Source organism: Mus caroli, chromosome 14 (genome assembly GCF_900094665.2).
Source record: "Mus caroli chromosome 14, CAROLI_EIJ_v1.1, whole genome shotgun sequence".
Classification (NCBI taxonomy): Eukaryota; Metazoa; Chordata; class Mammalia; order Rodentia; family Muridae; genus Mus; species Mus caroli.
Window position 1 is genome coordinate 22299452 of NC_034583.1, and position 14989 is coordinate 22314440.

The window sequence follows — 14989 nt, forward strand, 5'->3', positions numbered from 1 at the left end:
TAACTTACCAGATCAATTACAAACCTGCTTTTGTTTTTTTTTTTTTTTTGTTGTTGTTTTTTAAACAAGGTTTCTCAATTATGTAGCCCTGGCTGTCCTGGAACTTACTGTGTAGACCAGGCTGGCCTTGAACTTAAGAGATTTGCCTGCTTCTGCCTCTGCCTCGGAGCCCTAGGATTAAAGGGGTGTCCAACTTGCCAGACCTTCAGGTACAGACATCGAAGCAGTCCACTACCTGAAACAGGGCCCATTACAAAATAGATTGATCATGCGCTATGAAGCCATACTAGACAAATACTTATGATAATAGACATTGCTGTAGTTTCTGCATTAAGAAAAAGCTGCTTTGAGAAAGTAAGGAGCTAGAAGACTCAAGGCCTAGCGAGGCTGTATACTGTTCCTGCTCGTTCTGGTTGGGGTTTTTAGTTTAGATTTAAATTAAGATTTATTTACATTGGGGTGTAGCTAGACAGCGAATCAGTTAAGAGCGTTTGTTTTCGCAGAGACTGGGATTTGATTCCCAGAGTCCACATGGTGGCTCACATCTGTTCCTAGTTCCAGTTCCAGGGCATCCAGCACCCTAGCCTGACCTCAGGCACCAAGCACATGTGGTACTCAGACATACACGCAAGCAAAGTCCTGCTGTATATAAAACGTATTTGTAAAATGCATGGAGAGTGGCCTGGGAAGCCAGAGAGGGTTATCAGATCCCTTTGACACTGGAGCTAAGATGGCTATGAACAGCTATGTGGTTGCTGGAAACTGAACCAAGTCCTCAGGGAGAGCAGCCAGCACTCTAAGCCTCGGAACCACCTCTCCAGTTCTTGGTGGGTTTTTATTTAAGCAATTGGTTATAGAAAAAGATATATTACTTAAAGAGAGCTAATCTCACTTGAAGAATTAGTTTTGACTTGAACAGGAAATGTTATGTAATAACCAAGAACTCTGGGAACTTCAATAGTGGACAGGTAACTGGACAGAAGTAGACACTAGATTTATAGGTAACAACTTGTGTTTGTTTGGGACAGAGCCTCACTCTGTCTCTGGCTGGCCTCACACGCCCAGAGGTACTCCTGCCTCTTCCACTTGAGTGCTGGGATTAAAGGTATGTGCCATGTGCCACCACATCCAGCTGGTGATGTGGGGCTTTGGTTGATTGGTTGGTTTTTTTTTTGAGACAGGGTTTCTCTGTGTAGTCCTGGCTGTCCGGAACTCACTTTGTAGACCAGGATGACCTCAAACTCAGAAATCCGCCTGCCTCTGCCTCCCACGTGCTGGGATTAAAGGCATGCGCCACCACCGCCCTGCTGGTGATATGTTTGCATATTCACTTAGAGAGTCACCTGTGGGAGACTGAGATGTAATTCAGTGTCAGAGCATTTGTGTAGTGTGCATAATACCCTGGGTTCAGTTCCTAGCCCTTCTAAGATAAAAGGTAAAGGTTACCTGTCCAAAAGTTTGGCAAGGGAAAGCACTGTCCAAACAGCAAACAGTACAGTGGTTACACATAAACTGGATCATCTGGTCAGGCAGAATGTGTCCGTTTGTGTGTGTAATAGGCTTCTTTTAGGAAGCTACACATTAGTGAGAGCCTCCCAAACAGATTATTCATTAACAGATTAAAATGTTACAAAACGGTCTACGTGCAACATAGAGCATAAGCAGTGCAAGACAGACCCAACCTGACAGGGAAGTGCCGTATTGCCTCATGGCCAGAGTGCGTGGTTCTCAGTGATAATCATTACCCAGCTTTGGGTATATCCCAAATATAGGTCCCACTCATTATTGTCTGTAACTGTGTTGTCTTCATAAATCCAGCTAATGACTAGCCTCAGGCATGTATGCTCAGGTTCTGACTTTGCAAACTCCAGTTTTAAAGCAAGTTTGGACATAGCACTACCTCCACACAGCCTCTACCATACATTTCAGAGTCATCACACAGCATTTGTCACTGGAAGGGAGAAGAGGAAGGCTTCAGAGTCTCTCTTCCCCCGGGTGGACTACAAGGGTGAACAGCTATCATGGCAGGCTTGTGAGCGTTTCTTCACTGACATGTTCTGCGTAGCCTTGAGAAGTTCTGTGTGGAAAGCTGTGGCGTCCTTCATGAGATGATACTGGGGACAGACACTCAGGGCATTATAGTCGCCTTTGAGGTCTGCTCCCCCAAGATAGACCACCAGGTATTTGTGCAGATGCGTCTGGCTGCTGAAATCGCTACAAAAGAGGTTAAAGGCAAGAGGGAACAGATCCTGAGAGCTCTCCCTGGCGCTGCCCCCATTGTGGCCACAGGCACTGTCACAAAGGGTCGGGACGTCACTGGGAAGAAGGAAGACCACTTTATCTGCCGCTTGCTTCTGAGTGGTCAGCCACTGTACCGGCCCCATCTCAGCGATTTTCTTTTTCTGCCATTTTTCAAGGATGACCTCACTTCTGCAGTAGTTTTGAAGAAAGTCAGTGAAGTGACAGACGGTGTGATGGAAACATATCTCAGAAGGATAAACCACCAGGACCTTAATGAGGGGCAGGAGCATGGTGGGAATAGGAAAGGATGTCTTCGTGCTCCTTCCTGGAGGAGAAGGGGGGGGGGGGGGGGGGGGGGGATTTTGTTAACTGTGTGACAGATAGCAGGCCTTTACAGTAGTCTAAAACTACTAAAGGCTCCCCACCAGACAGTGTCAGCCAGGATCAGGGTCAGAGCTTTGTTCCTGACAGGAGAGAAGGTCCTTGATAGTCCTTTTGAATACCTGAAACACTGATGCTTGAACCTTAAAAGCTTAAGTCCTTATCAACAAATCAGCCTTCATAGTCAAGCCCTGTTCTTTTCAGATAAACTCAGCAGCTGTTGAGGTTTGAGGTCACTGTGTTTGAAGCAAGCTGCTGAAACTTCTGTACTGTGACACAGATGTGACCTCTACTTATCATTTTAGGAGTTGGGTCAACTGTGATTTGTACCATTTTCTCCCTGCAGGTGGTAGGGTTCTTCTACCTCTATGAAGTTTAGCCACACCCTGTGCACCACAGCAAGACTATGTAGAAAGCTACTGTAACCCTGTAGTAGCATGGCACCACCATCATCCTCTAGATGCAGATATTCCTGAGATGAAAGTTCATGTGGCTTTCTTAGCTTAAAAGTACGGAGTTAATCTTTGGCCATGACATAGGAATAACTCCCAGGGTACACTAAGAGCTCCTTTTTGGTTTTTTGAGACAGATCCTCGTGTAGCTCAAGCTAGCCTTGAACAGTAAATCGTGACATCCTTGGATGGCTGACCCCACTTCCTCTTCCTCTCGGGGCCTGAGAGTGCAGGTTTATGCTGCCACATCTAGCCAGGTTTCTTTTTCTACATATGCAGATAGGATCTCATTAGAGGGTCTTCAGAAAGTGACCACCACCCTTACCTTGCCTCCAAGTTACGTAGATCCCAGCTGCCAGCACCCACACAGCCACCAGCAGCACCAGGAGGAGAGGCAGCCAGCCTCCCAGCATGCGTCTGTCTGCAGGAAACAGCTCAGTCACCCTTTGTAAACAGATTCTTTTACTCTCCTTGGAAGTTTAGACCTTGCAAGCCAACGGCTAGAAGATCTTTTTTTTTGGGGGGGGGGGATCTGCTGATTATGGGTTCTTTGCTAGTATCCAGATCTCGTCCCAAAAATGTATTATTGTGTAATGAATGATGGTTCAGCCATCACAGGCTAGGCTCACAACACTGACAACAAAAATAGTAGTGTGATGTGTGCACACGCAGGCACTCGTGCCACAGCGTATGCACAGTAGGTAGGCAGCTTTAGGGTATGCGCTCTTTCCTTTGACCATGGGTTCCAGGAGAGATCCAACCCAGGTTGTAAAACGTGTGTAGCAAGTGACTGTCCCCACTGAGTAACTCACCAGCATTCTCCCTGGATTCTCAACAGGAACTGGGAGCCCTTCTCTAAACTCAGGCTTCTAGTCCTCAAGCACATGAATTAGCACTGTGGCAACTAGAGTTTGAACACTCAGGTTTTGTCATTTGAAGAATTTCTGATCCTCAGGATGAACTTATATGCATAATACACACACACACACACACACACACGTGTACCCACATAGAAGTCAGGGTCCTAGGGTAATTATCAAAAGCTTATTTGGCTGACTCTTGTCTTCCGGCCCCACCCATGGGCTAGGTTCAGAACATTCTGTATGTCCATAAAAAGAACGGAGGCATCTCTAAATCCAAAGACATTTTCCAGAACATGCTCTCAGGCACCAGGGCAGTGTCTTTTGGTGCCAGTGTTCCTGATTTGTTAACCAAATAAGATTCAGAGAGAATAGGAATGCCTTGCAGCACTGCTGACACCAGTCCTTGGTTCCCATTCTGTAGCCTCGTGGCACTTAGAACAACTCCTGTGTGCTCTTCCCCACCCCACCCCCCCACCTCTCCTTGTATACCCTGCTTTTGAAAAGAGAGGGCCTTCATTTCAAACAAGCCTTTCTTACTTGGCCATTAGCTCTCTGGGGCAGCATAGTCTGTCAGAGCAGTTCCCAGCACACAGGCAGGGACCTCTTGCTGCTTCTCACAGACAGAGCATAACCTGTTACATATGAAGGGCCGCGTGCTTCCTGAGTCTCTGTCCATCCTGAGGTAATGACGGGTACTTACTGTCATCTGAAGGGATGGGAGCACTTGTCTCTGAGCAAAGCATAACTGTCCCTTCGCGTCGGATGCAGTCATTGTCGCAGGTATGTAAATATGGGGTCAGCTGAGGAGAAGGGGCAATCAGAATGTTCTCGAGTGCCTCAGGAAATGTTCTACAGTGTCCCACTTAAAACACCCCCCCCCCTTTTTTTTTCTTTTCTTTTTTTTCTCATACCTCTTGGCATGGTCAATTTTCTGCTTGGTTACACTTCTGTAGCCCACAAATCCAATCTGGTGACCCCAAGACCAAAACTCCTGCAATGCCCTTGAACTTTGTGCCTATCACTGACGTAATATTTTCCTAATCTAAAAGGGCAGCTCCATCCTGATAAACATACAAATCTTGACCCTGGACGACAGGAGGTGATCTCCCTGGCCCTCAGAAAGCCCACAGCTTCCTGAAACGAGCAGTTGCTGTGGCCCCGGGGTCTGCTGTCCTGCTCACCCTGAGTGCTTGGTGCTCCAGGGAGTGGAGAGTGACTTGGGTGTGGTAGTGTTGTACTGTGATCCCCTGTATACCCATGTTGTAGTCTACTGGGGAGCTGACTTCCTGTTTCCACCTGGGCCACCCAAGGCCCCCAGAAGACAAAGAGTGGCTCTCTGAAGTTCAGCCATTGATCTGTACCTCAGTCTTTCAGCCCCAAACCTTTGCAACTTCACCTCTCACTCGGGGGAAATAAAATGGCTGTCCTATCTCAGCATTACTCCTGGGATCCATGATAGTAAATAGAAGTGAAAACACTTTGGAAAGTCTGCAGCCACCAGTCCAAACAAAGGACACTACAGCTGCAGAGTCAGCTTTCTGATCTCACCACTGGGAAGACCAATAAGGAGTCCCTGATAACACTGCTTGACTGGGGAGAGACTTGCCGTCCTTAAAAAGAAGCATCAGAAGGCTAGTTTGTATCAGCTGTTGAATACTTACCCAGAATTCAAGGCATCCTAGGTTTAGTCCCTAGCATCCCACCACACATGCACATACAGAAAGCATCCATGGTGGGGCAGTACCCCTCTAGTGTCCCTCCCTTCCCAGACTACTGTTTCACTCACCTGAACCACCGCACCTTCGCTCTCCTCAGTCACCGGAATGGCTACAGACGTCCTCATCAGTTTATTCTGGTGCAGACAAGTGAGACACAGACAAGAGCTTTAAGTCACAAGCATGTACAGACTTAGTGATGAAGCCACTGTTCCTGACTGACTTCTGATGCATGGACTCTGAATGACTCACTCGAGAAGCCTAGAACTTCTGCCTTTAGTTGGCTTTAGACTCCTTGTCCCCAGATGCCTACAGGGACTTGTTCCTGCTACATTAATCAAGGTAGCCCTAGCATGCTCGGACAACAGTTAGCTACAGTTCTCTTGAAGCCTTTTCAGAGGATCCTAAAACGTCTATACTCCCCTTCAATACCAAAGCTAGAGGTTGGGAGTGGGGTGGGTTGGGAGTGGGGAGAGTACCTCCAGCACTCTAGAAAACCCCAATGTCGTGTCCCGTCGAATGAGAATCGTGTATCTGTTTCCAAGGGGATTGGTTGTGAAATTCACTTCAACCATCTTCTCATTCTTTTTACAAGCAGTGATGTTTGGGTCCCACAGGCTTCCTGAAAGTTGAGAGAGTAGTCTGATAACTCCTCCCTTATCTGAGTTCCCAAGGGGACTTTACAGAAACAAATCTAAATCTTTGGGCACACACCCAAGAGACAGGGACTCTGGTATATCTTCTGACACTCTTCCCAGAATCCAAAGTATCTAATGTCCAAGAAAGTTTAGGGACTACCCCCAATGCCACTATGCTACAAATAGCTTCCTTGAACCGGTAGTGGTAGGTACAGATCTCAGTCAGTGACTGGGTTCAGTGCTCATACTACATTTTTGGTTTTTTGTTTTGTGTTTTGTTTTTTGTTTTTCAAGACAGGGTTTCTCTGTGTAGCCCTGGCTGTCCTGGAACTCACTCTGTAGACCAGGCTGGCCTCAAACTCAGAAATCCNCCTGCCTCTGCCTCCCAATTACTGGGATTAAAGGCGTGCACCACCACTGCCCGACTGTTCACCCTTCACCTTGAGGTGAGAGGTCTAGGACCATTATTTTCCCTTTCTAGGCTTGGAGGAAGAGCCTCCGTTTAGGAGGTAAGAGGTATGTCCCAAAATATGAAGGGAAGTACACCGAGACTTGGGACTTACAAGGACACGCTCCCAGCCTTACTGAATACAAAGGAAGGAAATGCACATGGCTTACAGGAATCCGTGGCAGATCAACTGTCAGAAAGTCTGTTGTCTCATATGACTTGCAAATAAGACTGGACAAATTTCCAGGAACATGTGTATATATAATAACAGATTATCTTCCCTACGGGAGGGGACCATTTTGGGCTCTGGCTAGGAACTGGTTCCAGGAGTGAATTGGAGAGCTGATTCCAGGTCCTGGACTTCACACCCCCTCAAAGCTCCATTCTTTTACAGTGCTCTTTTGGTGGGAGGAAAGATCTCCCCCAGTGTCACTCACTTCATCGGCATCACAAGGGTATACTGCTCTGAAGTTTATACTCTTAGAACCTGGGATGAGGGAATGACTATCCAAAAAAAAAAAAAAAAAGCTTCATGTTTGAAAGGAGGTTCTGAGAGGGAGTTTTGAGAAGGCAACTGGGGCCTCACTTGGACAAACTCTCTCGCTCTTTGTTAATCCAAACAGAAGGTACCCAGAGCCTCCACTGACCGCAGGCCAGTTGTGATGTGCAAATGTAAAGGCTAATGGGACTCTTCTCCAGCCACTGAACAGCTCCCCATGGGCACTGCTTTCAAGTGGGATTCGGGATAAAGTGTTAGTTTAGCACAGGGACAGGGGTGGTTTCCTGTAGCTGTTGCTGTGCTGTGTAAATCTAAGAGCCTGCCCCAGCCTGGATAGCTGTTCAGCCCAGAGCTGCTCCAGCAGCTCCTTCACTGAGTGACTTAGAGAACATCCGTCTCTATATCTCAGTTATTTCTCTGTCTGAGGATGGAGGAGCCTCCATGGGCCCCAGTCAGGAGTCTCTCCAAGTGACAGAATCACAATGCTACATCTACTTACCCGCCTCAGTGCACTGCTTTTTATATTTCATTACGTGGTTTAGGCAGCCTGGGAATGTGAATGAAAGTTGTTACATGTGAGTAAAAGGTATAACGCTTTGCCCAGTATACACACACACACACACACACACACACACACTTCAGATATGAGAGACAGCAGATCTAAATAGGAAACCATTCTTCCATGGAAGCTTTAAGTCATCTCCTTTAAGTACAACCTTTATCAAAAACAGTCTCCGGGAGGTGACATGGAAACAAAAGTAAGAGCTGATAATACATACAGGTTCTGCCTCTTCCAGACATGAAGCTCCGCGTGGTAGATACCCAGATGCCTAGTAGGCACGACCCTCACGAACAATGTCACACACCCCAGAGAGGCCAGAATGAGAAGAATTCAGTGCCCTCTGTGGGATTCATACCCAAGCCTCATATCCCTGGCTTACATACAAAGCAAGCATCAGACAATTTCAGAATGGAAACAATCTAGGTACGTTTGACAAAGTCATGAAAAAGCGAGGCCAGAGGCTGGGGTGGCAGAATGACTGAGTGCCTCTGGCCCAGGAGGAAATTGTAATGGGAAAGGAGCTGAAATCCTGAGAACCTGGTGTTTAGCTGCTGGAAATACACCGGACATTACTTCTGTGTTTTCACGAGTGCACCCTGAAAACAAGATGCCGATGACCAGCGGAACCGGAACTGAGAGCTGCATGGAAACGTGCTACTCCTGTAACTTTTCAAAGACCATCTCCAAATAAAGCTCACTTTAAAGGGGGGGGGGGTGCATTATCACACACACACACAGGAACCACAATAAACAGTGAGCTTTGGGGTCATCAGGAAGCTAACAAGTAAAGCCACCCTGAATGGCTCAAGGCACCAACTACGAAGGACCAGAGTTGAAGCTTCCCCATTGCTACGTGCACTGCCCAGGGCAAGTGCGGTGCTCGGATAGAGGATGCATTCTGCATCCTGCCTGGCACCCAGGAATATGGTTTCCCACATTTACCTAACTTAACACTCCCTACCCTGAGTTAGGACTGCTCGGCACTGTGTCCACAGAGAAGGAAGCTGACAGCTTCGAAGGGTTCTCAAGGCTCATTGCACCAAACCGTGTGCCGTAACACAGGTGAGACAGTAAGAGAGAAGAACCAAGGACATGAGGGAGTTTACCTGGCGAGGTGAAGTTCACAGACAAAGAAGGGCTGTCCTCATTCATATTAGCATTGGGGATGTTATGGGCGCCGATGAGATAGAGAGTGCTCAGCTCCACAGGGAAGCCTACATAGGAGAATGTCCACTGCAAAGCAAAGCAAGGTATCTGTACAGTACAAGAGCAGAGCCACTGGGGGGAGGGGGAAGGCGATTTTCATTTGTAAGTGTTTTCACAATTACATATTGCATGTGTGTGTGTGTGTGTGTGTGTGTGTGTGTGTGTGTGTGTGCACGAACGCGTGTGTGCATGCATGCATGCATGTGCTAGTGGGGGAACATGCCATAGTGCATGTGGAAAAGTCTGGACAACTTGGAGAATTGTTCTCTCTACCATGTAGGTCCTACGGACTGAACCTAGGTTGTCAGACTTGAGAGCCTCTGCCCGCTTTTCGTTTGTCATTTGATGGAGCACCGCTATGCTCCAGCTGATACAGGTCTTTGGCCAATGTCTCTATAGGGAATGGGCCCAGCCCAATCTACTGATGTATCTCAGAATTTAAAAAGTGTGGCATTTTAGAGCCAGGGTATAAGTTCAACTCCCCTCACTGCGTTGGGCATTGAGTCTCAAAGATGCTGCCTTCCCCAGTTACTGAGGAGACAAGTCGAGTTTGGAGCCAGGCATCTTGCTCTGCTCTGCATCATCAGGCTTTTCTGAAGCATGCTACTCATGCTTCTCACAGGAAGGGTCTGGTGGTCAAGGACAGCCTAGAAGTACTTGCTTTGCCGCCGGAAGGTCTGGTCTGGCTTTGGAAGGCCTCTGTGTAGTTGCACCTCACACAGCTGTATGAATTCATGTTGTTTTTGCCACTCACGCAGATCTTGGTGGCCTTCAAGAAGCGGATGCTGGCTGCAGAGACAGTTAAGTGGGAGGTTGCTTTCGTTAGTGCTTACGTGGCTCACACAGGTACTCAACAATTTAAATGCTTTGTCACAGCTGGTGTGTACTGTGGTCCCCAGGGTACAGACAGAGTGAATGAGGTTTTAGGAGCCTGGGGGATGGGAGGTAATTCTGCCGAACTTCCACAGCTCATCAGCAGGAAGTGCAAGTTTGGATTCCAAAGCCTAAGACCCCTGCTGCTCCTAGGCTGGCCTCAGTTGTACAAAGTGCCTGTGGTTAGTGATGCATCTGCCCTGGTCTAAGATGACTGCTTGGGATCTGCACATATCCTAGGGTGTGTCTTTCAGTGTGTGCATATGGTTATTTCTTTCAGGCCTAGGGAGGGAATGAATGGGTCCTATACACTGCTTATTTTTGGTTTAGTGGATGCTTCAGGCTTTAGCTTTGACTTTTTTTTTTTTAAACCCTCCAAGCATCAGCACCCAACTATGCCTGTTTTGACAGCCCTATGTCCATACAGACCATACTTTCTGTCTGTTCCTCCATCCCTATATTTCCAAGTTCCCTTTAAAGTCCATAACAACATCGACCAACGACCTCACTCTGCTTGGTGTAAGGCCTAAGCCTATTGTAGCATCTCACAGGAGTGTCCAGGGGCCATGCCCTGGTCCTTCCAGCCCCACCCCACTCACATAGATCCAATCCCCCTTTGGGGCACCCCTGGCTGCCTCTCCTGCTACTCTGAAGAACATACTGATGAAGCCTGTCACTGACTTGTTTTCCCAGATCACTGGGACCCTTCTCCTGGCTCTTTCCACACCCTCCTTAAGTTTTTGAGACAAGGTCTCACCCTGTAGCCCAAGCTGTCCTGGAACTAGTAAATAGCCCAGATGTGCCTCAAACTTGTAACAATCTCCTGTGTCAGTTTCCCAGGTGCTGAGCAAATGTACTCTTGACTAAACCAAGTTTAACTTTGGCAGATGGAAACCAGAAACGTAGTCATCAGGGCCCCAGGATTGGCTTGTGCAAGGAACTTGCATGTTGCTCTCAACCTAATCTGGAGAAAACACCAGGACTTTGATGATATCATTTGAGAAGTAGGAAAGTAACCTAAGCAGAGCTTTTCCTAAAATGAGGGGAGTCATCTCTGCCATGAAGTATGACTGAGGAAAGCCTTTGCTTGTCAGCAACTTTGTACACTTACACACCCAGCCAAGAACTGCCCCCAGCCCGGTGCTGCCTGGGCTTTGAATCACTTCCAAGCCAGAGTAGCTCCCAAACCCCATCCTGAAGTCAAACCACTTGTTTTGTTCTTTCATGCTCCACGGTAGGCATGATTAGAGATACAGCTGTGTAGCTCTTTGTACTCTGACTGCTCCTGTTTGTGACATCCATATTACATACACACACACACACACAAATTCTCATAGCTGTATTGAGTTCCAAAGTTTCCACATTGTGATTCCTTTTTGCTCTTGGGCATTTGCATGCTGTTATGAATAGTGCTACTGTACACATCCTAAGATAGTATAAGCCTGTGTGTGTCTGGGGTATGTGCCGAGGACTGGAATTAACGGGCCCTATGTCCTTCCCATTTCTAGTTTAGTAGACTATGACTGGTGCAAACTTACCATCCGCCCGGAGTATCCAGCTTATGTTCATCAAAATTGAAAACTCCTCTGTTGCCACACTTGTCTTGACAAGTTCCACTTGGAGGTCTCTCAAGTCTCCTGGAGTGAGTTTGTGTTGGACCATCCACTCTGGAGATGGCCCTGGGAGGAGGCAAGGGGACTTCACTTGATACTCCTGCTTCCGGCCCAGTCAGAAGTTACTTCCTCCAAGTGGTCTCTCCTGTTCCATCACCTGTTCACAGCTCACTTCTGCTAAGGAAAGCTAAACTCCTGGATCCTGGCAGGTTTATGCACCTGAATAAATTCTCTCTGCCTTATGGTCCCAAACTACACAGTGTGTGTGTGTGTGTGTGTGTGTGTGTGTGTGTGTGTGTGTGTGACCAGTCCTCCTTTCTCCAAGTCTCACCCAGGACTCCACCCAGGACACTATGACAGCTCTTTTTCAACGCTCCACCTCTGCTGCTACTAAACCTCTCACTCACTCTCCCTAGTCACTTTCTTAGACAAAACCCACCCATTCTTCAAAGGCTACCATGTTGGGTACCTGTGTGTAATACATTTGCTGCCTACTCCCCACAGTGGTATCACCCCTTGCACCCTAATCTCTGTCCCTCTGTGGGGTGACAGGTACTGCCTCCCACGTAGCATTGTGCATCCCACTCTGTGTGCTAATTCGCTGGGAGGCCAGCCCATTTCAAACACCTCCTTACTCCCCAAAGTCTGCCTTGAGAACCTCATTCCTGTTAGTTAACAAGGCCACGCAACACACTGTGCCTGGTGTCCCGTGACCTTCCCAGTTCTCTAATGCACCCACCTGTCTCAGAGCCACACTGAATAGTCTGCAGGAAAGAGAAACCAAATGTCATGTGGAAGCCAGTAAACCACAGTCCTCACCATCTTGTTCCTTAGATGCATATACAAGTGACAAGTTTTCAACGAAAAGATGAGCCGAGAGCTGGAGAGATGATTCAGCGGTTAAGACAGCATATTGTTCTTGCAGAAAAACCTACATTTAGGTTCCAGCTCCCATGTTGGACAACTCACAGCAATTGTCTGTAACTAGCTCCAGAAATCATAGTCTTGCTTTCTGAGGGCGCGCGCGCACACACACACACACAAATTAAAAATACAATTCTTTAAATGTTTTAAAAGAAAAGAGCTAGTTTGATTGCACTTTCCAACTTGAGGGGAATTGAGCTGCCCCACTGTAGCTGTGATGGGCCCTGGCTTAGCCATTGGTACACCTGGTTTCCTGGCAGCTGCTCACCCCCTTGAAGACCAGGTAGGCCTCATGCATGCTTTCTTTCCCTGCCTCGGATTACTGAGGGCCACTCTGAGGGCCCTTGTATCATCTAATGCTTAACTGTTGGTTTTCAGGACTATGAAATCTTTATTAATTTCTCCAAATTAAAGATTGGCTATGCAAAGAGAAGAAAGCAGGGAGCAATGACTGCAGCCCACAGGATACACACACACACAAGCTCATATCATACTTCTGAATGATCCAGAACTCAGCTGAGCTACTTAGAAATCCAGGGGGAACAGTGATCTCATCTTTCTAAAACAGCTTTCAAAATTAACACACACACACACACACACACACACACACACACGTCTACGAAAGGCCAGCTACTAAACCTTTGACGTTTCCATTAAAAAGGGAAGAGTATTGGTTTGGAAATAGTATATTGAGCCTAAAACATTTATTTTAGTTGTCAGTAATCTTCAGTGGCAAGACACAATGTGACAAACCCAAGGGACTCTAAGATCTCAGCCCTCTCATTTCCAAAACCTTGGTGAAGGCAGAAAGCAGAGGTTTTGATGGAGCAAATTGGGTTTGGATGATGTCATCCACTGTCCTTTGCTTTGTGACATTCTCCTATTAAGCAAATGAGCCACCTACTACGAACCAAGTTCTACTTGAATGGGAGCAAGACAAGGTGTGTAGGAAAAGCCAGGTGATGGCTCTACATTTTGCAGAGTTCATTCAATGTTCTTCACAGCTGCCCCCAGGGACAGTTTTTTCTCTTGCACAGAGAGGGCAAGGGCTTCAGGACACCATAATAAGCTGTGACTTTTCACAGTCACCAAGGATGCCTTCCACTGTGTGAAGAGAGCAGGGCTTGCACCTGAATGCCTTGTTGAGGATGCGCTTTTCCCTCTTGAATAAATAGAAAGATTATTTCATTCATGGGGACTAGAGAAGAAAGGAGAGCTGCCTTCAGGAGTTAACATGGCCCTAGACAGAAAGGAAAAGCAAGCAAGCAGACTGACGCAGGCTGTCTGTTGACCCAAGAGGTGGGCAGCACAGATGTAAGCAATACTGTCTTGTTTGTCATCATGAACCCAGGGACAAGGCATACCTGTGTGAGTTGAGTACCACCCTTTTTCTTTTTGAGGAGAATACTAAGACTAGATGAGCTCAAATGCCCAGGGTGGCATCTGTGACAGTTCTAAACCTCATGCCCCTGGGAAGCAGTCTGACAACAGATACCTTCCAGGATGGCAATGGTGTGAGTTCAAGGCCCATCGCGGTTAGCTCAGGGGTGCAAACCAGTCCCTTTCTAAGGATGGTTCATGGACAATTCCTTGACAGTTGAGCTGGAAGGTCTTCAGGCGCTTGTCGCTTGTCAGGGTTCAGCTAAAAGGATGGGAACCGAAAGGGTGCCCACGATGGAGGGGGATGCTTACCGGCTCTCGAGGCAGGGCGCTCCTGCACATTGCAGCCAAGATCAGCAACACTAGCAACATGGCCTGGCCACCGGCCACTGCTCACCGCCCACCACCACGCGGAGCTGGGGCCAGAGGTCCAGGGTCCTCTTATCCAGGCGCCCGCCGCAGTTCTCCGGGCTCCGCCTCCCACAATACCGCCCTGCCCAAGCCGGCGCTGGCCTGGTCCCAGGATAGTAAAGTGGCAGCCTTGTCGCCCTTGGGGCTCGCGGGGGTGGGCGGGGTACGAATGAGTCGGGCCGGGAGGACTGAAGCTTCAGCAGGCGCGGGGCGTGTCGAGCCCCGCGCACAGGTGTGTGCCGCAGGCCAGGTGGGGCGACCGCACCCGCGCCTGGAGCCAGACGGAGCAGCTCGCGGCACTCCCGGGACGCCAGTTAAAGAGCAGCGGGGCGAGGATCAGTGGCCACTGCCTTCTCGGCTCTCCTGGCTCCTGTCCTTCGCGTCCTGGCCCAGGTGCGGAGTTGTCCCCGGGTGAGTAGTGAGCTTTTCAGGTCCTAGGCTGGGTGAAGACCTGAAGCGGAGGGACTCGAGCCACTGAAACCTTCTGGGTTTTGAGAGAACTAGCGACCGGCGACAGGAACTTACAGTTACAAGGTAACAGTGATAGGAATCTCCACCCCTGGCCTCTCAGGCTTTCTGGTTAAGTGTACTCCTATAGAATGAGGCCTGGCGGTTACATCTGGGGTCCCGGAGCTGGTGTCTCAGCACTGTGGGTTCCGAGCTACGGTTCTGACATTTGGCAGTGCTGCTTCTGCCTGAGTGAGATCTGCCCAACTCTCCACCACCTCTCAGACCTTAATTCTGGGAAGGTGGGTCAGGGACCATCCTTTTAAGATGAAATGG

The 14989-nt window shown here is 48.3% G+C and overlaps 2 protein-coding genes across 6 annotated transcripts in view; one reads left to right on the top strand and one right to left on the bottom strand.

The window, feature by feature from the left end:
- Positions 1-1525: 1525 nt before the first annotated feature.
- On the bottom strand, positions 1526-14274 carry Il17rb (interleukin 17 receptor B). Its single transcript, XM_021182204.2, has 11 exons — positions 14108-14274; positions 12231-12255; positions 11417-11557; positions 9667-9794; positions 8906-9032; positions 7737-7784; positions 6132-6274; positions 5724-5789; positions 4638-4737; positions 3400-3495; positions 1526-2566 (listed from the first exon to the last, which is right to left on the bottom strand). Exons 1-11 carry the CDS (start codon positions 14165-14167, stop codon positions 2001-2003), a joined length of 1500 nt encoding a protein of 499 aa, XP_021037863.1. The 5' UTR covers positions 14168-14274; the 3' UTR covers positions 1526-2000.
- A 120-nt stretch (positions 14275-14394) lies between these two features.
- Chdh (choline dehydrogenase) overlaps positions 14395-14989 on the top strand; it is a 31101-nt gene continuing 30506 nt past the window's right edge. For 3 of the 5 annotated variants that reach the window (XM_029468892.1, XM_021182199.2, XM_021182198.2), the window contains exon 1: positions 14395-14617. The gene's annotated coding sequence lies outside the window, so the exon portion shown is untranslated. Of the gene's footprint in view, positions 14741-14989 lie in introns of all 5 variants that reach the window. The other 2 variants (XM_021182197.2, XM_021182200.2) reach the window with 2 other exon arrangements.

Coding starts and splice junctions, on each gene's coding strand:
- Il17rb (XM_021182204.2), bottom strand. CDS start 14,167: ATGTTGCTAGTGTTGCTGATCTTGGCTGCAATGTGCAGGAGCGCCCTG. Junction 11,558..12,230: donor TCAGTGTGGCTCTGAGACAG/GTGGGTGCATTA, acceptor GCCTCCTCCCAG/GGCCATCTCCAGAGTGGATG. Junction 2,567..3,399: donor CTACGTAACTTGGAGGCAAG/GTAAGGGTGGTG, acceptor CTTCTCCTCCAG/GAAGGAGCACGAAGACATCC.